This window comes from Quercus lobata, chromosome 12, assembly GCF_001633185.2.
Source record: "Quercus lobata isolate SW786 chromosome 12, ValleyOak3.0 Primary Assembly, whole genome shotgun sequence".
NCBI classification, from domain to species: Eukaryota; Viridiplantae; Streptophyta; class Magnoliopsida; order Fagales; family Fagaceae; genus Quercus; species Quercus lobata.
Window position 1 is genome coordinate 36,856,106 of NC_044915.1, and position 25,275 is coordinate 36,881,380.

General features: G+C 34.9%; 1 protein-coding gene across 2 annotated transcripts; it reads left to right on the top strand.

Moving 5' to 3' along the window:
• Positions 1-9,290: 9,290 nt before the first annotated feature.
• Positions 9,291-15,491, top strand: LOC115971365 (probable protein phosphatase 2C 9). Of its 2 annotated transcripts, none has more exons than XM_031091244.1 (7): positions 9,291-9,485; positions 9,573-9,664; positions 9,829-9,980; positions 10,898-11,137; positions 11,252-11,528; positions 14,706-14,860; positions 14,995-15,491. In XM_031091244.1, exons 3-7 carry the CDS (start codon positions 9,942-9,944, stop codon positions 15,133-15,135), a joined length of 852 nt encoding a protein of 283 aa, XP_030947104.1. In that variant the 5' UTR covers positions 9,291-9,485; positions 9,573-9,664; positions 9,829-9,941; the 3' UTR covers positions 15,136-15,491. The 2 variants fall into 2 exon arrangements, with proteins under 2 accessions (XP_030947104.1, XP_030947105.1); XM_031091245.1 differs by having other exon boundaries at positions 9,846-9,980.
• The last annotated feature ends 9,784 nt before the right edge of the window (positions 15,492-25,275 follow it).

A 25,275-nucleotide genomic window follows, 5' to 3' on the forward strand; every position in this document is an offset into this window, starting at 1 on the left:
ACAGTGAGGACCCCTACAGAGGAGACTCCTTTCAAGCTAGCCTATGGAAGCGATGCAGTCATACCTGCAGAAGTACATATGGCTAATCACAGGGTGATGATGTATCAAGACAAGGATAATGAGGACTAGCTTCGTCTGAACCTCGATCTAATAGACGAGGTAAGGGCAAACGCAGAACACAGGGCAGCAAAGTATAAGAACCTCATGGTTAGGCAGTATGATGCGATGGTAAAGCCTAGGCGTTTCAACATAGGAGATCTCGTCTTGAGAAAGGTCTCTTTGTCAACCAAGAACCCAGCACATGGGAAGTTGGGCCCAAACTGGGAAGGACCCTATAGAGTTATCAATTGTAAAAGGCAAGGATCCTACTACCTGGAGGCCCTGGACGGGAGAAAGTTGGAACATCCTTGGAATGTGGAGCACCTGAGAAGGTACTACCAGTAAAAGTGAACCCATGGACGAGACTGGGTCTTATCTGCCTACTAACGTACTGCTATGTATGATGCTGTTTATGTTTGATACTACTATGTTTGGTGTTGCTTGTGTGTGGAGTTTGAAACTACGATTTTATTACTTATTATAGTTGTGTTATGGACGAAGTCATGAAGTATGTATTTATTAAATAAAAAGGCATCAGTGTGCATATGCCTTGTCTGTAAACAATATTTATGTTCTGTACAAAATGTTTGTGTGAATTCTCCATGATATTGTCGTCTAAGTCAACCCTCAAGAGGGTTGAAAGATCCAAGACGAACAAAATCTCTGGACGCAGAGATGTAACGTCTAAATTTTCTTGAATAAAGCAAGGAAAAACCACATCCACACTCGTCCAACTCATGGACGAGGCGGAGCCAACTAAAACAATCCAAACTCTGGACGAGAGAAAAAGTTGGCAAAATAAGTAAGATGGTAAGTAAAATTAGTTTGCAAGTCTTAAGACGAATCAAGCTAATTAAAAATACTACCTGCTAAGACGAGTTAGACTACATGAAAAATATGTATTCTTGACATGGACAAGCTAAAGCTGGAGTTAAAATAGCTTAGCAGCATTCATCCATGCAAAGAAAATGAAATCACTTGTCCATGCAAAGAAAATAAAACTTCAAAGGGTGGACACCCTACGTCCAAAAACCCTTGATTAGTTTGAAAAACAGTAACAGTTTACTTAAAAACCCGTCCTAAAACTATGGACGAGTATAATGTGTTCTTGTTACATAAAAAAAGGTCCAAAAACAAAGGACCAAATACAGAACCAAACAAAAAAGAGAAACAAGGCTACAAAGGTTAAAAGTCTCGTCCTAAGAAGGGGGAGCATTCACAACAGGCTCGTCCTGAGGCTGAGTACTAGCGTCGTCTTCCACGTTGACGTCATCAGAGCCGATCTGGAGAAGAGAGCTTGTGGCAGCAACAAGGTTAAGCTTGATTGCGCTAAAGTTAACTTCAGGGAAGTTCTCAATAGCGTCCATTCTGAAATCTTCAAAACCAGCTGCATAATTGCGATCCAAAGTGTCAGTATACGCTTTGGACGACTTGAACTCAGCCACAGCGTCCTCTTTTGCCTTGGAGAGACGAGCATTCAATTCATCTTTCATCTTCTGCAAGTGATCAATGCGCGTATCCTTCTCCAATGCATCAGTCCTTAGCTCCTCAATCAGCTTGTTACGTTCCTTGACCTCGTCCTTAGCTTTTTCAGCAGCCCCAGCCCATTTCTTACAGTCAGCATTCACCTGCTAAATCCTCGTCTCCAACAAGACTCTCGTCTTGTCCAGCTCAGTTGCCTGTCTAGACGCTGCTATAAACTTTGACATGGCCTATGAATAGACAGAGCAACATAGAATGATTAAATGAGGAAAAGTTGCTAACTGAACAAGGACGAGAGATACTGACATACCTTGAAGAGGTCATGGACGCTTGAATGCTCAAATTCCTTCAAGCCCATGTTATAGCACATGTTTATATCCTCGTCCTTGACGGCTATCTGGAAACGTTCCCAAGCCAGGTCTTCGTTCTCAATGATATTCGTAGAAGGCTGGGATGAGCCAGGCGTAGTAGATTTGGCCAAAGGAGTTCTGGGCGGAGTCTTGGACGGAGTGGACGAGTCCACATCGACTATCTGGATGGCAGGCTGAGACTGGGGTGGTTTGGACTTGACCACCTTGGACGAGCCTTGTTTAACCCTTTTGTCTCTACGACTGGGGAGCCCTTCCAAGTCAATGTTCTTTGGCAAGAACTTCCTTTTGTCCCCAGCCGTTGGACGTGTCTGACCCTTAGGACGATCCTGGGCCTGACCCTCAGGACGTTTCCCCTCTCTTGCAATCTCCTTCCCTCTGTTCTCTTTCATTGTTGACATTCCTAGGACGAGATGAACAAATTAGGAATGTATACATAAAAAAGAAAAAGAAAAGGAGGTTTAGCTAAAAACTTACTTTTTCGCAGAGTAACTTCGTGGGCGATAGCTTCGTCTGAAGGCTCAGGACCTAAACCCCACTTGGCTAGACGTCTAAGCGTGACAAGAGAACAAAAGCTCCTGTTTGTGTGTAGACGAGCCCTGTGGATGCGGTCACGGTGAAATTTGCTCAAGGACGGACGTTTGGCAGCTACAACACAATGAACAAACAAAGGTTAAAAATTGTAAATGTACCAAATAGAAGTAAGAATAAAAATAAACAAGGGGAAGGGACGTACCTTCTAAACGAAGGTTCCCTAGGTCCCCAGTGTAAGGGGGAAAGGGATCCCTGCCCAGAAACCTAAAACAAAAATGAACTCCGTCTTCCACTTCCTATCAGATGAAGTTAGGGACTTGATCAACCTACAATCATTCCCCCTAGCAGTAAACTGATAAAAACCCTCAGATTGACTTATGGTAGAAGGTTTATAACAATAAAGGAACTCGTCCACTGTAAGAGGACGGTCCCCACCAAAAACTTCCCTCCACAAAATTTGCATGGAGATAATTAATCTCCATGCGTTAGGATTGAATTGACAAACACCTAAACCTAACTTGACTAATAACTCTCTAGCGAAGGCATTTAAAGGAAACCTAAGGCCACCTAAGAAGTAAGATTCATAGACGCCTATTCCAAAACGGGGTTCACAACACCACTCTCCACGGACGGGCATCCTAGGGTTAAACTCGTCTGGGATTTGATACCAGGGTTTAAGACTACTTAACCTTTGTTCGTCCGTCTTAGAATGGACGCCTACAGCGCAACTAAAGACGGTTTCTACCTCGTCCGTAGGATTGGACGGAGAACCAGCTTGAGAGCCAGAAGCTCTCCTAAGCTGTTCTTGGACGACCTCAATAGGGAGCCTAGGGGCCCCAGAAGAGTAGTTCTCGTCCGTGCTTCCTCCACTCTCATCACTAGCGCTGCTAGAACTAGACCTATCACTAGTATCCTCACAGTACTCGTCTATAGCCTTATTAAGGCTATCAGTAGACGAGGAAGCAACAAACATCTCTAACAAGAAACTTAAAACCTAAAGATGAGGAGAAGAAGAGTACCTGGCTCTAGACGGAAGAAGACTCTAGACGCAGAGGAACTCCTAGACGAGGCTCTAGACGATGGATGTCAAGGAAGAAAATCTCTGGAATGAGGAGGGTTAAGGGAGGCATTCCACTATTTATAGGATGCTGACCTGGGTAATCGAAACGACCCAACCAATACGAAAGCGACACGTGGCATCTACCTCGGAAAAATAAATCGACGGAATCAGTCGCCAATAAAAAAATGACACGTGGTGCAGTAATTATTAACCAATTATATATGTCCAAGGACGTTCAACCCTTTAGACGACTCACATGGATGAGGGGGCAACTAATGGTGTCACAAATAATCCAAGTCCATAACTCGTCCATATGTCTCGTCCAACGAAAGAAGCTACAATAGGCAGAGAAAATTGCAAGCGTACTGGCGAACCTCGTCCATATATGGACGAGAAGTACCTATGGAATCTACTCATCATTTACGAAGGGTAAGCCTTCCAAGATGGTCTCGTCCATCTTCCACTAAAGGTGGACGAGCTCATCGTAGAGGTCTCGTCCATCTTTACTAAGGATGGACAAGTTCATCGGCCCATCCAGCCTAGGTAACTTCCACAGCGGTTATGGAAATTACCCCCAATTCTCCGGACTCCTCGACATTGGGAACGGTTACTAAACGGATAACCGTTCCACACACACACTATATAAGGCTTCTTCGATGAAGGGTAAGGGGATTCAGACAATTTCACTTTGAGAGAATACTTATTCCTTTCAGAGATTTCAAAAGTAACTAACTTCATCATCGGAGGATTTTTGGCCGGTCACCACCGGTCCCCTCTGATTCAGTGTTCTTTGTATTACAGGAGATAGCCCAAAGATCATCGTTCGAGTTTTGTCAACCCACTGATATCCAAGGAATCATCAGATTGGAATATAGTCTGGAATTTAGAAGTTAGCCCTAAATGTGCTAAAGTGTTTCTCCTTAATGACGGATGTGAACTTATGAACCATCCACTCTGGTAGCATGATGAACTCTCTAAGTCCATCAGCACCGACGACGGATCCCAGTGCTTGATCCTCGCCGTCATCAAAAGCATCTTCTGGCTCAACTATCTCCGTATCCTCATTTGTTGAGGACGAGGAAGAGGCTGACGGACTCCTCTCTTCACCGGGACTGTCTGGGTCTCTATGACTGGACGGGTATATTTCCTCGTATTCCGTCCCATCACGAATCACTGACTGATTACTTGACGCACTAGACATTGCCTACAATTGACAGTAAAACCTAAGACTGACGGATCTAAGAGTATTGACGGGCGTGTAGGTCTAGCTAAATGTAATTGCAAAATACAAGACTTGTAAATGAGAATAGCAATACTCACCGTTTTCTGAAGTAACTGAAGATCGATGGTTGTATAGTCGACGGGTATGTATGTACGACGGATTGCTCTAACAAGGTTGACAGTAGCGCTCTGACAATGTGTTTTGGCTGTAAAATGAAGAAATGAGGATGGATAAGCATTATATATATACCTGAAGTGCACGGAAGACGAAGCGATGCTTTGATCCGATAGAAAAGCCAATCAAAAAGCGACATGTGGCATGCTCATAAATGCTTGACAACCTATCATCAAATAATCGCAATTCGGCTCCTCCTGGAGAACCGTCAACTTCATTGATCTTAAGCCGCCGTCCTGAATTTTCTTTGACCGTCAACCCCAAATAATATCAAACCGTCACCCTAAGGGTCCGTCCATATAGGTCATGACGGTCCCATAGGGTGAAGGGGGCAGCTGAAGGGGCAGAATTTAGCATGATGGGCTTTCACCACATTGGGCCTGACGGATCCAAGCCCATGGGCCGGCGACAGTTGAGCCCAGGGCCTAGAGTGATTCTAGGTTCTTGTTGCACACGTAAAGTCTCCAAGGAAATCAGAAACCTAGCGCAAAGAGCATTCTAGAAGATACGCACGTCAACGGAAAATCCACCCTACAAAGAAATATCTTGTCCATCACGTTTAGGATTACTCGAGAGGAATTCCTATAAGGAAAAGACTTATACATCAAGGAGGAGAGGTCAACTTACTACTATAAAAGCCCCAATACCCTCACAAATCAAGGTACATATGATTTACCCTCTCTAGCACTCTAGAGTTGAGAACAATTCTAATTTGACCGTCGGAGGGTATTTGGCCGACACCACACCGGTGCCCTCGACGAGATCACTTCTTTTCTTCTTGCAGGTTGTTAGTTTGAGCGAGCGTGAATCGTGTAGCTCACTGGTGATTTTACAGCATCATCATGTTCAATCTCCGTCTTTATCAAAAACTGATTGGTGTCTTAGTTTGATGAATAAAGAATTATCATTAGAAGCGGATGCCATAAGTTGAAATGCTCTTAAAAAAAAAAAAAAAGATGTTGTTGTAAATTTCTTTACAAAATTCAGCGTTAGGAATTGATTGTTTTGCTTTTTGGTGAGTGATCTGTGGCGAAAGATTATGAAAAAATACATTCTCTAATAGCATAACCAAACACAATTCCATTCGACATGATTACCTTTTTAGTCATAATTTCAACATAGTACCAAATGTTATTTCTCAAAATAATGTATCAACTAATTCAATCATACCTTCTAAAAAAATAAATAAATAAATAAACTAATTAAATCATAAGTTAAAATGCAAAAGAAAACATAACTATTAAAAACAAATCTTATCAATAATTCATTAGTTCGCAGGCTTTACAGTGTAGGCAATTGAGGCAATAGCCTACGGCCTCTAAGTGAAAAAAGACCTTCAAATTTAATAGTATTAATTAAGCTCAAATATTAGCCAATAAATAAAATAATATTTTTTATCATATGAAAAACAAGAAAAAGAGAGAAATGTTACATCCACAATATTTTTCACAATAAATTCTAAGTAGCAACTTGTTGTTGGTGGACAAAAAAATAATTTTAGAATAGATTTAAATTAGAACCAGTAACCAACTTAACACCTAGCAATGCATAAAAATTTTCACAACAAATGAATTGACAAACTTTTACTATTTCTCTTCTGAGTCTATCACTAATATCATATTGTTACTTACCATTATCATTCTACCACATCAATAAATATGAAAAGTTTTGTCAATTTTTAATCTATAAACTTTCTAAAAAAAATTACCCGGTTAATTAATAATTTTACATCTAAAACAATAAAATAGAGTTTAAGTAATATTTATTTTTTATTAAAAAAAAAAAGCCGTATTTTAATATATGAAATGCATCAGTTTAGTTTTCAACCAGAGTTCCCTATGCCCGAATTTAAAGGGATTGATTGAGTTTTTTTTTTTTTTTTTCTTGACATTTGTGTGCGGTTTGAAATTTTAAATTTAATATAGTAAATTCAATCTAGTTTCTGTCTGTGGGATAGTCGTTAACAAAAAGCAAAAAAGGATGATACAGTTTAGTGTGGGTAGGTTTGACCGTTTAAGTCGTTTGACTGATTTAATAAGGTACTCCGTACTCTTAACGGACTAAACTATGAGAAAACCAAAAAACTTTAGCAAATTCCAGTTTGTCTTTACTCTTTAGTCTTTAGTGCATTCGATATGTCTACTATTCTGTTCGGTTGTTCCTGTGTTCAATGTACAAATTACGAGACAAATCAATCGCTGAGTCAATGAAGTTTGTTCAATCATGGTCAGCAAAAGCATGATACTTTTTTTTTCGGGGGGTGAAAAAAGAAAACAATGACACATCAAACACTTTTTTGGGTTATTCCGGTTTCTCTGTATTTTCTTTCATTCTTTTTTGCTATGCTCTCTTGAACTATGACCAGATAAAGAACCGAAAAAAGTTACTGGTTATTTGGTTGGATTGGATTCTGATCGATATTCCTACCAATGATATCATAATTAATATAATTAAAAATTTCAATCATTTTAATATGAATTTTCTTATTCTATATTAAGGAAAAAAATCTACTTAACTTCATAAGTTTTTATAAATAATGGTTTAAAATACTTAAGCTCAGCTAGTAATTATTCAAAAAAGGAAAAAGAAAATATTTTCAATGTTTTTTGGGGTATGATGTCCACCATAAAGTTATTGTTTAATGTTGCATGAATTTTTAGTAGAGGTTACGAAATGGTTATCATGTAAGGATAAAAAAATTAAAAGACACATGTTATCACGTGGCATGCTATAATTTATCATTGCGTTTCTTGTAAATACTATTTTATTGGACCTTATCATATTCTAACCTAATAAAAATGTAGTATTACGATTGAATACGATTTTTTTTTTTTTTAAATGTGATAGTTGCAAGTTACAACGATATGGGGATTTAAATACCAAACGTTTCCATTAGTATAAAAATATGGATAAATGATTTTTCTAGATTCCTCTTGTCACTTATGCAAACTCTTTGATTGAATAAAAATAACAATCATTTTACTTCCATTAAAAAAAAATATTGTGGTTGATCGTAGAGTAATCATAGAATACTTTAGGTGTACAATAATTGTGTGCTTCTTCCTTTTACATAATAGTATGTTTTACTAATTACATTCGTGATGAGACCCATTATTCATCTGAGATGAAAAAAATATGTATCTACCGTACTTTGAAAGTATTTTATAAATTTCCTAATTGCGAAGAGTTGACCAAGGAGGATGTAATTCAAAAAAAGAATTTCTTATGTGTTATAGTACCTCCTTGTGTTATTAAACTTAGTAGTTAGTAATTACGGTTCATGTTGGGCAAGTGGTACCTTCCCTTGCCATAAGGGCTTGCGGTGTTTTCATGGGCTCACTAATTTGACCTCGGGGGTAGGAATAGGTATTAGAATTTCTAAAGTAGCTAAAACAAAAATCTATATTTAGTAGTTTGTAAGATGGAATGTACTGTAGTCTTTAATACAATAATGAAAGGATTCCTCCCCCCCCCCCACCCCAAAAAAAGTAGAATTCTTTCAACATATATAGGTTACCATTAGTTTTTTTTTTTGGTTAGTGGAGGCCCATGAACCACATATTATAGGACCACAAAAAAGAAAAAAAGAAAAACTATAATCTTTACTATAATTGTCCACATTGTAGTATTTGAGTAATGGAGAAAAAATGGTGAGCTCATGTAAAAGTTAAAGACACTGTTACGTAGAATAATTGTGATACAACTACTTTTTACCTAGTAATAGAATTACCTTGAGAAAAGATATAGGGCAACAAATTATTCACAACTTATTTGCTATAATTATAATGTGGCAGAGTGTGAGTGGTGGAAAAAAATTGTAAGTCTATGGATCTGTTTGGATATAGCTTATTTTATTGAAAATAATAAAAAATTTACTGTTTACTTATTTTTTACTGTTCATATGTATTGGTGCACTGTTCATGGGACATAAATAGTGCAGCAGGTGCTGGTCTTTAAAAAAAAAAAAAAGGAAAGAAAGTAAAACGCGCTTTCCAAACACACCTTATATGTAAATAGTAAGTAATCGTTCATAATATGTAACGTCAAAATTGTAGTAAAAAAAATTGTGAACTAATTTGCGTTAATACAAGTAAAAAATTTGTACTACCATAAAAAAAAGCTAATAACTAATGGGAAAAAGTTAATAAAGCCCTAATGTTAGTTTATGAAATATTTTAAAAAATAGTTAAAAAAGAAAAAGAAAAAACAACTTATCTTTTTTTTACGATATTTTATATTTATCATAAAAATAATATAAAATATTTCTTAAAATAATTAATTAACAAATACCTAACCAGATCTAATAAATAAACAAAGAAAGAAACAGTAGAAATAGATACGGCAAAGTCAACAGGAAAGGAAGTCTGCTCTGCTAAGTGTCAGCCTTTTTTTCTCTTTTACTTGTAAATAATAATATCTTTCTCATTAGCAAGTCTCCTCCAAACGGTTCTAAAAAAAATCATCACCTCCATAAAGAAACACATAGCTCTCCTTCGATTCCTTCGTCTCACAAGTCACAAACTTTTTTTTTCTTTTAAGAAAAAAGGTTTCAAATATTCTCTCTCCCTTTTTCTTTTCTTATTTTATTTTATTTTATTTATTTATAAAAATTATCATTGTTTTTATTCAATAGCTTGTGTGTGAGCTAAAACAACAAGAGGAGCAAGCATAAAAATCACAGCCAAAACAACAAAGTTCAGCCATTTTTGGCTTTCAGTTGGATCGGTAAGAGGAAATCTTCAATAACCCAGTTTTGGTTTGTTCTTGTTACTTGTTTTTAGCTTTTGTGGCTTTTTCTTGGGGGGCTTTAAGGCTTTAGGGTTTTAATAGTTGAAGGGTTTTTGTTCATTTCATATTATAATGATCAACTATTGTTTTTGATTGTGCAGTTTGTGAAATTGGGCAGGTGGGTTTGGTTTGAAATCTGGGTTGGAGGTGGCTACAGGGGTTGGATGTTGAAATTTTAGTTGAAGAAGTTGAAGTGGCTGTTCAATTTCCTTTTATGGATAGGCTCTGCTGTTTTAGTGGTTCCTACACTAAGGTAAGGATTTTTTTTTTTTTTTTTTTTTTTTTTAACTTCACGTGTCTATCAGTTTGTCTCTAATACCAATCAATATGTTCAGTGTTGTGAGAAGGATAACCAATAAGCTGAAAAGGCATAGTCTTTAATTGTTTGTTAGAGGATTATTTGTGTTGTGTGGTTGATTTGTGTCTCCAATTTTCTTAGTAGGGGTATAGACTCTTGAGTGAATATGATAATTTTGTGATGTTATTCAGTTGAATTATTCAACGTTTGCAGATTCTTAGTGAGATTATTGATCATTCTTTGTTGTATAATCACTTGTATAGAATGGATAATTGGGGGGCTTTGGAGGTGTTGATGGCACATCTAGTTAGTTTGAGTGGTTCAACTGTTCAAGTTATCTTCTTGCTTCTTTAGTGAGTTTGATGGGGGACTTTTAGCACAGAATTGGACTGATATTTGCAGGGTTGCTGAAATTGGGTGTAAGAGATTTTGTAATTTTTACACTGTTAGGCCACATATTTTAGGAAGAACTGATGATCGGAATTGAACCAACTGCATGTTTTCTGACTTGCAGTTTATATAACTAACTTTTGGTGACCCTCTTTCATCCTCTCCCCCCCCTAAAAAAAGGAAAAACAAAAAAGAACCATCATAAACATAGCAAAATAGACTAATAGAGACCAAAATAAGAAGGAAAAGGAAAAAAAAAAAGTTCCTACCTTGATAACTTTCAATGCTTCATTTGTTTGGAATGATAGTTATTAATTAAATATAGTAATTTCTTTGTTTAATCTTCTTCTTGCAGCCTCATGCAAATGGTTTTCATAGTTGCAACTTGCAACTACTTTTGTTTGCTTCTGTACCATATAACTGCCTCTAAAACACACAAGATTAATATTGAGGTTTTTGTTATTTATAGTTTTGTTATGTAGCTTGTAGGAGGGCGTTCCTCATCTAGCTCTGGCAAAGGGAAAAGCCATGAAGGGTTAATCAAGTTTGGTTTCAGCCTAGTAAAAGGGAAAGCTAATCATCCCATGGAGGATTACCATGTTGCTAAATTTATGCAGAGTGAGGGACATGAATTAGGACTATTTGCTATCTATGATGGCCATTTGGGAGATACTGTTCCTTCCTACCTACAGAAACATTTGTTTTCCAATATCCTAAAGGAGGTGAGGTCTTGCTTTTAAACTTTCACAGAATTTTAAATTTCAGTCTTGCTCGGTTATGTAATAACTTTTAAGGGTGTATTCTTAGTTTCTTACACTCTAATGTAATCATTTTAGGAAGAATTTTGGGTTGACCCCAACAGATCTATCTCAAAAGCCTATGAGAAGACAGACCAGGCAATTCTCTCTCACAGTTCTGACTTGGGGCGGGGTGGGTCCACAGCCGTAACTGCAATTTTGATAAATGGCCAAAAATTATGGGTAGCCAATGTTGGAGACTCACGAGCAGTTCTCTCAAAAGGGGGCCAGGCAATACAGATGTCTACAGACCATGAGCCCAACACCGAGCGAGGCAGCATCGAGAACAAAGGCGGTTTTGTCTCAAACATGCCAGGTTTCTCACAGCCACCTCTCTTTTAAGAGTTTGTTTGAATGTGTACTCATCTGAAGTTAATATACACATGGCTGATGTTTTATTCGAAATAATTACCTAGCTAGAATTTCTTAAACATCATTTAAATGGAGTTTTATCTTCAAATTTCTGGCATCATTTTTTATTTTCTTAAAAATATTTTTGGATTAATTTATGCAATTGCATCTTACAAATGGCCAGTTCTCCTCAGAAAATATCAGCTGGGACCATGCCTCATGAAGCAGAGGTTGCTAGTTTGAATCTCCCCTTCCTTCTTCCCTTGGGGCCAAAAGTTTTTATTTATTTATTTAAACTATCAATCATCACCCACTTATCAAAAAAAAAAACTATCAATCATCACCTACAAGAAATTATTTCATAAGAACTTAAAAGTGTTGGTAGATCTCTCTGTGATTATCTGATTGTCAGGAGCCAGAGTAGCATTTGTGGGAACTAGTCCATTAATGGTTAGGTGGCCTGTCCATTTACTTTGATATGCACCAAAATAATTTTGAAAGTAAAAAGAGTGAATTCATGTGCTTTGTTCATAGCTTGATCAAGCCTTTAAACATCCTGCCTCCTGGTTTATTTTTAAGATATTTTGTTTTTAAGTGATCAGTTGCCTTTGTCTCAAAGAAAAACTCTGCTGATCCACATTGCAAGGACTAGATTATGTTGTAGCTGTGCTGTTATCATGCGAATCATATTCCTGTCCACTAAACTGGTAGCTTTCTACTTATATATTAGGTGCTAAGAAGAAGACTTTTTTTTTTTTTTTTTTTCCAGAGTTTTGTCGTTCAATTCAAATTTCTCATATGATTACCACAACAACAAGCCTTATCCCAAATTTCTCATATGATTGCTGCATGAAATTTTCATTGTAGTGACACTTTTTTAGGCTGTCAGTAATGAATCTTTAAGGCATCTAGATGTCTCTCATGTTGGGAGGCTGGATGGGATTTAGTACTCCTCACTTTGGATGCAAGGCTACCCAGAAAAAAGAGTTTGCTTACACTGCCTATTGGTCACTAGTGTTACTGTATCAAATAAACCAAGGAATAACTTAATTATTTTTATAGTCCACTGGGGCACTTCAGAAAAATACGAGGAGTTCACGATCTGATCCGTGTTGTCCAAAATCATAAAGGTATTACACTATTTTTTGTCAACAAGTATCTGATAGTACTGCATCTGCTGCCCTTTGAAAGACCCACATCTGATGACCTTGAATTGTGGGTTTTGCTCTATAGTGTAACCAGGTTGATTGGGAGAGAGGGACTTCTTTTTTTGGGGGTATCATGAACCTGTTGGATGAGATAACACAAACAGAGTGGATATCCTTCTTTGCTATAAGAAGAGAAAAACAAGAAAAATTTCCTGCATCCATTCAGAAGGTGATAACTCTATTGTCATCATATGGAATAGTTGTAGGCTTGTGGGAGTTCTCCAATGTCTTGGGTTTGTGATATACATAGTACTTAGTATGACCAGACTAAGGTATTCCCAAACTGACTCTTAGAAAACGATCTCCTAGTGAAAATGGATGCCCTCTGCTTTGGTGTTCCTTTGAGTTGGTAACTTGGTATCATACCTCAGCATGTGGCTTATACCTCTTGATGACTATGATGCTGTTTTGTTCTTCTCCAGAGTTGTTGATACTAGGTAAATATCAGATGACACCAAAAGTTTGGGTGGTGGTCAAGATTCAGGGCTTTCTTTCAGAAATAGGGACTTCTAATTCTCTATAAGGAAGTGGGTGGGTCCCTGCTGCATATATCTTTTTTTAACGTGCTACTCTGTATATCTTAGGTGTCGCTTGATTTTTTTTTCGGCTTCCTTTGACAAATCTATGCTGCTCAGCAATCTGCTTATTATCATGTTGGTCATATATATATATATATATATATATGTTTATGAAACAGAGATAAATTCATTAATAAAGAAAAAAGAACACAACATTTCTACTACTTAGTGCATACTTGCACCACACAGAACCACACCAAAACCCACAGCAGCACAAGACATTAGTACCCTAATATCACAGAACAACACATACATCAGCACTATTAGGAATTATTACACAGTAAAACTAAGGAAAGTATAAACCAGAACAGCAAAGCCTCCTCAGTTCTTAAAAACTTTATAAGAGATGCTCCAATTTGAACATAAAACTTTTACTGCAGTGACAGCTTCACCTTCACCTTCTTACAAATCTCAAATCAAGCTTTAACATCTCACATGATGGAGGTGATGATGGAATCTTCAGATTTGATATGCCCTCTGTAGACCCAGGCATTTCTTTGAAGCCAGATATCATAAACAGTGGCAGCCATGCCCAATTTACATAACACGGCTTTGAGAAATTTTTTGTGGATCTCTCTAATACCCAAGTCAATCACAGCATCCCATTGACACTTTGAGTTTTTAACCAGACACAGGCATGTAATCTTCCTCCAAATTATTTGTGTGAAAAAGCATTCAAAGAAAATATGGTCCCTGCTCTCAATGGGGACTTATGCAGAATAAAGTGGGTCCAAGCTTAGGAAGGAGCACCCATGCGGATTTTTACGTGTTTTTTCTTCATTGTGCTTTAACCATGCTAAGAGCTTTAATTCAAGTGTATTCTTTCTCTTAGTCAAGGTGCTTTGACCATACCAGCTTGCCTACCGCTTTATCCTTGTCTCTTGCAAATTTTAATGAATTCAAACTACTCACTTGTTTTTCTTTCCAATAATGTGAGCGTGCTCTGCCTGACCTCAAGCTTCTTTTCATCCGAACCTTACTTGAATGGTTCTCTGTGTGGAGAAACCATCCTTTTTCTATCTTGGATTTACTTGACTTTTGTAATTTTCGTTCTTGACTTGCTCCCCCATGTATACTCCCTGTGTGCTTGGGTGTATCTTTTTTATTATCAATGAATTCTTATTACTTATCAAAAAAAAAAAAAAAAAAAAAAATAGATTTAAGCCAAAGATCCTGGGGATCTGCATATGTCATCAGACACAATGTAGCAGCTTTTATGAATGAAACAATAACTCTTATGGTGTTTATTCATAACTGTTTGGATATGGTATTTTCTTTGTGGTGTTTTGATTTAGTAAGCTTGGAAGTTGGGTAATGTTACAGTAATAATCCTGATCTCTGTCGCCATCTTATCAGGGGATGTCCCTAGAGTCAATGGGCAGCTGGCAGTTTCTCGTGCTTTTGGAGACAAGAGCCTCAAATCACATTTGCGATCTGACCCAGACATACAAGAGACTCTTGTAGATGCCAATACCGAACTTTTAATCCTTGCCAGCGATGGTCTTTGGAAGGTAATTGTTTCACTCTGAAGATCTGTAGCACTATCTACGCGTTCACACAAAAAATGGCACATGATTGTCTACGTTGTCCTTGCATTAGTGTAAACCTTTAAGAGATCGTTTTCCCTTTTGCACGTTATATTCAGGTAATGCCTAATCAAGAAGCAGTTGATATTGCAAGAAGGATCAAAGACCCGCAGAAAGCAGCTAAGCAATTAACAGCTGAAGCATTGAAAAGAGACAGTAAAGATGACATATCGTGTGTTGTTGTTAGATTTAAGGGATGATACCTTTTAAATCAGTGTTGCTTTCAAGGTGCAGTATATACCTACAATAAGAGTTATTACACTGTATGCCAATTTATGTTTAGACCGACAACAAATAGATACCATGTTGGGGTAATCCACACTGAATTTTCCAGAAATATGAACTCGTCAAAGGAAAAAAAGGAGAAGAAAAGGAAGGATTCCCCTACTGTAAATTTAATTTCTCGATCAGTGCTTGATATTGTTTGATTTCTTTTTTTAAAAAGTGAATTAGGAGCTTGAAATGATACATATTGTTTTATTCTCAAGATCTATTTCCTTGCGGCTGTGTAGATGAATATATGCTTTTATGTGATTGGAGGATTGCCTTTGTTTAATACTCTGGTGTTGGTACCTCCTAGTTTTATCATCTGGTCATTGGAAATTTTTGGAATAGGCCATGTTTAGCTTTGGCCTTTTGAGTTTCAAATATTCGTTTGTTTAAATTATAATTTAGATCTTAGAAAACCTTGAAGTTTAACACCGTTGAAAAATTAAACCTTAGAAAACCTTGAAGTTTAACACCGTTGAAAAATTAAACCATATAATTTTCGATAGTTTCAAATTGAATCCTGAGTCGTACCAATTTATGCATTAAATATACTACCAAACCCTCACTACCAAACCCTTCTTGGACTTTTTGCACGCTTTCTGGTTGGAGATGCGATTCAATCCTAAAACTTGATGAGAATATACTTCACCTGTACCCAGCAAATTAGAATATTTTATCCTTTTCCTCCCGATAGTGACAACCATTTTTGTTTTTGCTTATTTCGATAATTTTGGATAATGGATACATCTAAGTGGGAAGATCAATATTGATATACTTACAAGGATAAACACGTTGCTAACGGTAATTATTTTCTTACATTTGTTGATGTACATTCTGCATATTTAACGTTTATAATTTCACATGTATATTCACATTTACAACTTGAAATAGGTGACATGTACAGATAATAAAAAACGTGAAAATCAATGCCCCGGTTGGTTTTGTTAATATCTAATCATCTGATCTCCAAAGTTTATTTCAGGTCAAAGATTTAATTTTTAATATTTTAAGTAATAATTATGCATATTCCTTTAATTTACAATATTTAATCCGAGTAATGAAATGGGAAAGAGAGTTTTTTTTTATTTGGACGGAGAGCTTATTACTTCAAAGAGGGTCCAGTTGGGTTGGGCTAAACTTGAAGCCCATTAGCATCTTTATAGACAGTAATAAAGGACAAGAATGTGATGTCATGTGATCACCTTCTAGGGTTTAACTTGAAGCCCTGCTAGCTGCCGCTCTATATATGCCGCTTCACAATTCATCTCTAGCCGTACTCTCTCTATCTCTTTGTAGGGTTTTCGCTTTTGTTAAATGGTGAAGGTGGTAGCGTAGTGAGTGAGTGAGTGAGTGATAATGATTGCCTCTTCTTTCAGCTACAAGGGCTAAGATCTAAGGATCAATTTCTTGATGGCTTTGTTCTGGGGGCATAAATCAATTTAGCTCAATGGCCTGGGGGTTCAACTTTATCCGGTTTAGTTGCCTCTTACTTCTCTGGCTTCCCCTTGCCTTTGCTACATTTTCATTTTTGTTCTCAATAATTTCTATTTGAAATGCTCTGGTTTAATGTCTTAGCTAAGACAGCTTTATTGTTATTTTATTATCTTGTTTGCCTAATAGGAATCCATCCAACAAGTTTAGATATTTTTGTTGTTTTTTAATTTAAATTTATTTAAGGAATTAGCTAAGATTTTAAGAACATAATCAACATACGGGTGTTGTTGATAAATTTGGATTTTTTTTTTTTTTTTTCAGAATAATCCATTCTTCGATTCAGCTAGCTAAGTTGTTCCTAACAAATCCACTAGGCTGTTCAACATATGGGTGTTGTTCTCAAGTTTTTTGTTAACTGAGTTAGTGCACGAGGTGGGAGCGTATATGATTTAAAAGTGTATTTTGAACTTCAACGTATTGGGGTCAACTATGATTTTGATGATATAACTGATTGTGGTAGTTTGGGTGTGTTTTGCCTCTCCTTTCGGCTGCAAGGATTTGTTTCTTGATGGCTTTGTTCTTGAGGCATAGACTGAATTTCAATGTCTTGGGGGTTTATTTTTATCCAGATATTTCGTTTTTGTTTATCTGGCTCCCTTTTTTTGATACATTCTAAACATTCTTTGTGATTGGATTTTTAGATTATGAATTGCTTTTGCTCTGTTGGGTCATAAGAATGGAAGGAAAAGAAAAAGGAAAGTTTCAATCTTAGATCCTGGGGTCTTTTTTTGAAGAATTTTCCTTTTCATTTCTGACCATTTGTTACCAATTTAAAGTTTGTGTAGTCAATGAGCTTTAACCCAAATGGCACCTCCTCCTCATAAAAGGTGAAGGGCAAAGTCATGGGTTCAAAACTCATTGGTTGTGTGTAACTTGCACATCAAGTGTTTATACATTTCTCTCACATGGGTGTGGGTTCCATTAAGATGTTATTTGCACATCTTGCAATAGCCACTCTTTGATTTGGAATTCTCACCCATGTGAGAGTGGTGTGTATGCAACTAATTGCAAGTTAGATGCGGTGTAGATTAGATGTGTTTCAAACTAAAATGTGCAGAACTGGATCGACATGAATAAAAGGAAAAAAATTAAGTTGTATTGGAAATTTTACTAATTGTAATAAACTTCAAAATATGCAGTCTGTTGGTAAATTGTTTTTATTGCATTTTGGTTTTTCTCTTATATGGTGGTCTTTCACCATGAGGAAGAATCAATAGAGAACAAGTAGAGATCATTTGTTGAATGTTGCAAGTTTGTATTCTTTTGTCTGCCATTGAAGCCCATTAATGGTTCAACCTTTGGCTTGCATTGCAATAAAGTAATGCTCTATAGACATAATATTTTTCACAATAAATTTCACAACTGTTGAGTTGGTAGGTTATTATTGATTTTCATATTGGTTCATTATTAATAACTTGTCATTCCTGCAGTTGTGAAATTTTTTGTGAAATATGCTTTGACTCTAGACTTATTGATTGCAAAATATTGATTTACAAGTGCTGACCAATGGTGGTATCAAGGACAGGTGCTTATATGTTATAGGGCATGGGTTGGCATTTATGGTATTCCCTTAAAGGCTTGCATTTCACTACTGTCATTTTCATTCTACATAACAATTCAATTTTTTGTTTGCCTTCCCTTTCCTTGTTAATGTGGTATTGACGATTTTAATTTGTTTTCTTTATGACTGTGTGTTAAGAGGAAGTCTTGGATTGAAGAGGTCTTTTGTAGCTTGAAATCATTCACCTCTTTCCATATAGGAGTTAGCCTTTGATTTTGTGCTAAAAGTGTAATGGGGCGTTGTTGGAGTCTAGAGGGTGGGATTGGAGCATGACTTTTGATTTCAATTTGGGATTGGAAAATGTTATAGGAGAAAAGGGTTAGCTTTATATGGTACTTAAATGTTTTTAAGGATTGCAGCAGTTGGTATGTAGGCAGATTAGTTAATGAGATGCTTGGTGTGTGATTAGGTTATAAGAATTACTGACAATACTAGTAAGTGCTCTAAGAATTACAGTTTGCTAGAGGAGTAGGGATGAAACAATGCATTTGGAATTTTTTTTTTTTTGGTTAAAAATGAAAAAGTTTAAAAACACTTATAAGGGCAATGTAACTTTTCTGGTTGCTAGTAGAAGCTGTGTGTTATGTGGCATTAGTGTATTTTGCTGCATCAGGCATTATTTACGTCTTGTTCCAAATGTTTTCTTCAAAATCCCTTTTAAATTTCGTGATCTCGAATTGCCTATAATTTGTCATACCTAAATGCTAGGAGAGCTTCATAACCATTCACAGAGGGATGGTAGCAAAACAAAGGTTGTGTTTGTGACTCAGCATTCATGTTCTCCTATTCCGCCCTCTGTTCTTCGTGCTGTTTTTTAAACTCCAGTTTATCGTAAATTGTCCTCTTAATTAAGATTTCAATCACTGTTTAGTGCTCGGTGTTTTTTAATCAGTTCTTCAGATAAATCAAAGTGGAAGTTTCTGCCACTCAAAATGTTTTATTTACGGACATAGAAGTTCCATAGAAGTTCATCATAATTTTTTCTTTTCCTTTCACTTTGTAAATTAAACAAAAGAATGTATATATATATATATGGGTCCGGTTAACAAATGCCTATATATAATTGGCACAATAGAGAGGAAACAATGTTTTTACTCCTTATGCCTAGTAGTTTATCTGAAAGAAAAAGGTCCTGGATTTGTAGGTGGGTTCAAGGCTTCAAGGTTCTTGATTGGCTTAATTCAAAAAAGAAAAGGTACTTTATTGGCCGGATTGAGAGCTATTTGTGTGTGCGTTTTTATTAGATCTAGGGGGAATAATTTTATGCTTATCTATAAATACTATATAATCGAAGTCTAATATTCTGCCACATAAGGTAGAGAGCCACCACCCACCGTCAGGCATGGATTCCGCCATTGTCAGACTGCTGGACTTGGGTTTTGGTTTTTTTCTTGGGATTGTGCTTTAACACGGTTCTATTGGATTTTGTTGGTTTTAGGGCTTAAAGCTTTGGTCTCAATTATTTACCGAGTTCTGTATTGTTTATTGTCTATTGGTTTCAATCATTGCTAAAGTTTTTTTATTGTGAGATTTATATGATTTTATTTATCATATGTATTTAAAAGAAAAAGAGAAAATTTTAGCAGAAACTTTCGAAAAAAAGATATTTCATGGCAAAATTGAAAAGCTGGGTTGTAAGTATGAAATATTTAAAAGCTGGGTTATAGTATTTGAATGAATGAGACTGTTTCAGATATGGATATTTTTTCCCCTTTGTTTCTAGGAAAATATTATTTTTCTTGGCCAATCGTGGGGTTCATATTAGTGGATGGGAAATCCATATTGGGTTTAAGACTTGTTTAATTTTTTGAAAGAGAGTATAAGCGTTGTTAATAACTGTATTATGTGTTGTGTAACGAGTTTTGCACAAAACAAAGGTGATGGCTGGAAGGAATAAAACAAGTTAAGGTTTCTACTATACTTGAAGCTCATCTTTTGGGACAGTTAGGATCTTTCCTTTCGTTTTATTAGAAGAGCATCCTCGGTATGCCCTAAAAATGTGTTTGAGAGATTGCCTGATTGTCTTTACAAATATAAAAGGAGCTGTTTATGTTGCTCAATAGTGCTATAACTTAACAGTCAAAAAACTCTCGTCTAACTTCAGCTTCAGTAAAAGTGTAGTTTTGAAGCTCTATTTCTTTGAACTATTAGTTGCTTTTTTGTACTAGGGAGGCTTTTAGGAAATCTAATAATACACTTAAGTTAGATAATGTTAACAACTTGATCTTTTAGCCAAAAATATGTTTTGTTGCTAATTTTCTTTGAACTGTAAGCATTGAATCGAACCTAGGAATTAGGTAATTCATAAAGAAGGTTTTTGACTCTATTTTGCAAGTTGTCAATGCAATTAAACTTACACAAATGTTCATGATGATTGAGGCGATTTCCAGCTCACACCTGCAGCTATAAAAAACAAAATGAATCATTCATAAAATTGCTACACATTTAGCATATTTTCAATATTTGTTGGATGGTATTTTGTTTTGTTTTTTTAAATTTATTATGAGTGTTCAAATTTTTTTATTTTATAAAATTCGTAATTGGTATTTTGCAAAATTGTTACAATTATAAGATATTATTAATGTAATCTCCGTCTAATAGCATCTAAAATGAATATAAAAGATAACTAAGACTTCTTTAGATCTTATTTTTGATAGTTTTTGGTGTATTACACGGATAGTTAAAGATATTTGACTATTAGTTGAATATTTTGCCACGTAAGCTTGTCGCTCAATTTTACACATTGTTTTTTATTAATTTATTTATTATGTCAAAATAAGAATTTTAAACCAACTATTATACAGCAAACTACAGAGTTTTAAACCAACTATTATTCAACTAAATGAAGAGTTTTAAACCACCGAAAACATTTGAATATTTACTACTCAGCAATCTAAGGAGTTTTAAACCAACTATTACTTTACCTAATACTATATTAATATAGCACCATTAAACCTCATTGCTATAGTTATTTCGTTGCCACCACTGCTGGTAACACTTTACCCTTGAGTGCACAACAGTGAGGATGAGGAGGTAAACTATTTGCACGGCAACTTCAAGGGTACAAAAGAGTTTTTGCTCTTTTGTTTCTACAAACCCTTTGTTTTTAAGCATCAAGTATCTTTTACATGAATTTCTCTTTCATAATTTCTTTTGTTTTCATATTGTTTTCTTTAATATCCCATGTTTGTATATCTTTTTTCGTATTTTTACTTCCATTGTTTCGTGTATTTGTGTAATATTTCATTAAGAACCAAATTTGTGTTTATGCCTTTTTGTTTTTAAAGTATTCTTTATGTGAAAGAAAAAGGTCCTCATTTTGTAGGTGGTTCAAGGCACTTGATTGGCTGGGTTGAGAGCTATTTGTGTGTTTTTTGTTTTTTTGTTTTTTTTATTACATCTAGGAAGAGTAATTTTATGCTTATTTACTTTTATTGAGCAGCCATCAACACATGTTCTTAAACATTGGATGAAACATTTTATTAAACAATATATAAACACATTTTCTATAAAACTGGATGTCTAGAGTCTATTGACACTTTGTTTGACGTATTGCATAGAAGATGATTTTGCATAAACTAAAATCCTTGTCCTGAGGCTAGGATCACCTAAATCAAAAAGATAAAAGGTATGCCAAGATTCAGTTACGTTACCTACGCACTTTGAGCCCAACCCATGATATGACTAAAAAAAATCTATTTCTACTTCCTCATAAAACTAGTCATGGTTTAGCACAGTTAGGCCCAACAAATCAGTATAGTCATGAGACCCAAGAAAATTTTTATTAAAAAAAAAAGCTTCGGCCAGTTTTTGTAATACCTATACAATCATGATAGATGATAGCTTTTGGATAAGCTAAAGCGGTTTATAAGATAATAATTTTAAATTTTAATTTAAATGAAATATCTCTAAAATTTAAGATTCAATTTTTTTTTAGTTAAGATTCAAAGAATAGTTGAACTCAATTTTATTTCTTCTATAAATTGGTTTCTATTTATTTATAGTTTATTAGTATTTGCAATTGACTGAAGGGTTTCTATAGAGAAAATGTCGGCTTCTATTGAAGCTCTAGCAATGATTGGTGCAAATTATATCGAGCGCACCGTTGATTTTGAAGAACGAGAGAGAAAAGGGCCATGCCATTTAATGGTTGAAACATTTAAGAAAGATATCAATGACTTGGCTTCACTCTCTCCTAGCACATCAAGCCCAAATAATGGTGAATATTGTGCAGTCCTCGTTAAAGTTGAATGCCATTCAGAGGTCCAACCTGAAGTTTTTCCAAGAAAACTTATCAAAAGAAGCTTGGGGGCATGGATGATGAAAGTCATAGCAAGGTTTATGAAGATGTTAAGGCCGCTAATGCAAAAAAAGGCATAGTTAAGTAGGTATACCTTCATCAACAAAACTAGCATTGACCTAGAATTGTATTGATTTCTATCTTATATTTACTTGCTCTAGAATCTGACAAATGTATATGCGTTTTAATTTTAGTATCAAATAAACCTCGCCGGTTTGCTTTGAGTTTCATGTGTATGCGTTTTAATTTTAGTATCAAATAAACCTCGCCGGTTTGCTTTGAGTTTCATGTGTCTCATTTAATGGTTTTCGTGTGACAATATGACATCTCAAACCGAAACTTTGATTGTATAGTTATTGATCTCTAAACCAACTACAGGTAAAAGAACAAATCCTTTTTTTTTTTCTTTTTTGAGAAACAGGTAAAAGAACAAATCCTAATGCTACAGACATGTGCGGCAAAATCATACTTACAATACAGTAAGCTAGTTTTAGACATCACTTGAGTACTCGAGCTATTTTGAGTCACTATTGTTTCCTTTGCAGGGTTTAGACATCACTTGAGTACTCGAGCTATTTTGAGTCACTGTGGTTTCCCTTGCAGGGTAGGAGAATAGTGACAATGGAAGATTACCCACGTTCAAAGCATTTGAAATTAATTAACTCGTTATTATACTGCCCAATTGGAGTTAGTATTAAAATATACAAATATGCCAGAAATTGTTAAATTGTGGGTTGATTTTGAGCCTCGTATATATGATGATAAGATTCAAATAGTCTTGCAGTTGTCGATGGTTTCTTTCAATTTTAATTTAATTCTTTTTTAGCATTCAAAATTTTTCTGTAAATTATTTTGGTAATGGTTAAAAATATTCCCACCAACATTATTATATGTTCCAAAATGTTCTACAAAAAAAAAAAAAAAAATTGAAATTAATTTTCTATTTCAATTGAGTTTATTCATATGATAATAAGTTTCAAATTAACTTCCAAATATTTTGAAGTTATTTGGAATTATAAGTTTAAAAAATATTTGGAATTATAAGTTTAAAAATGTCTTTTAGTTGTGGATTGTTTATTTCAATTTTAACTCACTTCTTTTATTGCATATTTGCAATTTAATTATTACATTTTAACTCACTTCTTTTATTACATATTTGCAATTTTAATGTAAAAGTCACATGTTAAATTGCTAACCCGATAATACAACAATGGATAGGATTCCAAATACAAAATCTTTCTCAACTAACTAATTAAACAATAGGATTCCAAAGGATTCTAAATCCAATCTCTTTTTTCCACAAACCAATTAAAACTTTAATTAAAAACTCAAACATTTGAGTTTGATTTGAGTTTGAAATTAATTTGCCAACTGTGGTTTTTAAGTGCGAAGATTCCATAGTTGGTAAGCCAACTCCAGAGACAGGTCATTTTGTTGCATAAGTTGATAATCTAAAGTGAATCATTTTACGAAAAATTATTAGTTTATTCCAATATCCTAATGGTAGTACTCATTGAACACTTCTTTAAAAAAATCATCAATTTGATATATTTTTGTTAATAACTTTAGCCTTGATTAAATTGGTTTCTTTGTATTAATATTACTATGATAATGCCAAAATTATGCAATATTTGCCATTTTATTGGCATGTTAAATGTCTTTCATGCAATATGACCATATTTCTATAAAATAAATTTCATATGCATATTGTATTTTAAACTTAAAATAAAATATTTAAAAAACTTGTAAATTATAAATAGGGTTGTTCCTATTAAATACTTCAATTCAATTTCAAACTGATTTTTTTTTTTTTTTTTTTTTTTTTTTTTTTTTTTTTTTCACTTTGCTCAAATTCACCATCTGCAAAAATAGGGCCTAGTCTCGGGCATACTCAATATAAGCGAATCCAACTTTTTTATATAATTTAATACATTAATTGGACTATTTTCATATATCTATTAAATGCATTTTAAAACTTTTAATTCTAAAAACTTTGAAACAATCAATGTGAGAATAAATATCTTATTTTAAATGGTCGTTGTCTCTCTTGGCAATTTTGGACTATAGTTATTGAACAATGAATTTTCAATAATGAATTTGTCTCAAAAACTATTAATTCTAATTTTAATTTTGACAGAGAGAAAAACGAAGAGTAAAAATTTTGGAATATTAAAAAATTTTACACTCTTAAACTACCGCAAACATAGTAAAATATGTTAATAAAATGCTAAACATTCGAAAAGAAAATATATATATATATTTTTTTAGAGAGTTTCAACCTATGGCGTCCGCTCCTGATGATTGCTCTTTATCATCAGACCAAGACACCAATCAGTTTTTGGTGTAGACAGGGATTGAACCCCAGATCTCTTATACAACCATCAGAGACTTTACCAATTGAGTTTTACCAGTTGAGCTAACTGGAACCCACAAAAGAAAATAATATTTTAAAATTAAGTTTTATTTATTAAATTTTTTGGCCTTAATTAAAATTTTTAACATAAAACAGAAGAAAAGATTTTTTTTTTCCCCTTTTTAAGTGAGATGCCTTACTTCTTACTCTCTCTCTCTCTCTCTTTTTTTTTTTTTTTTTTTAATGCAATACTATAAGACTTTTTTAATAACAAATCTGAAGTTAGGCAATTAGTTCAATCCTTTTACATTATGGTTCACACTCAGTTTGCACTAAAAATCAAAGCTATAAGAATTGATAAT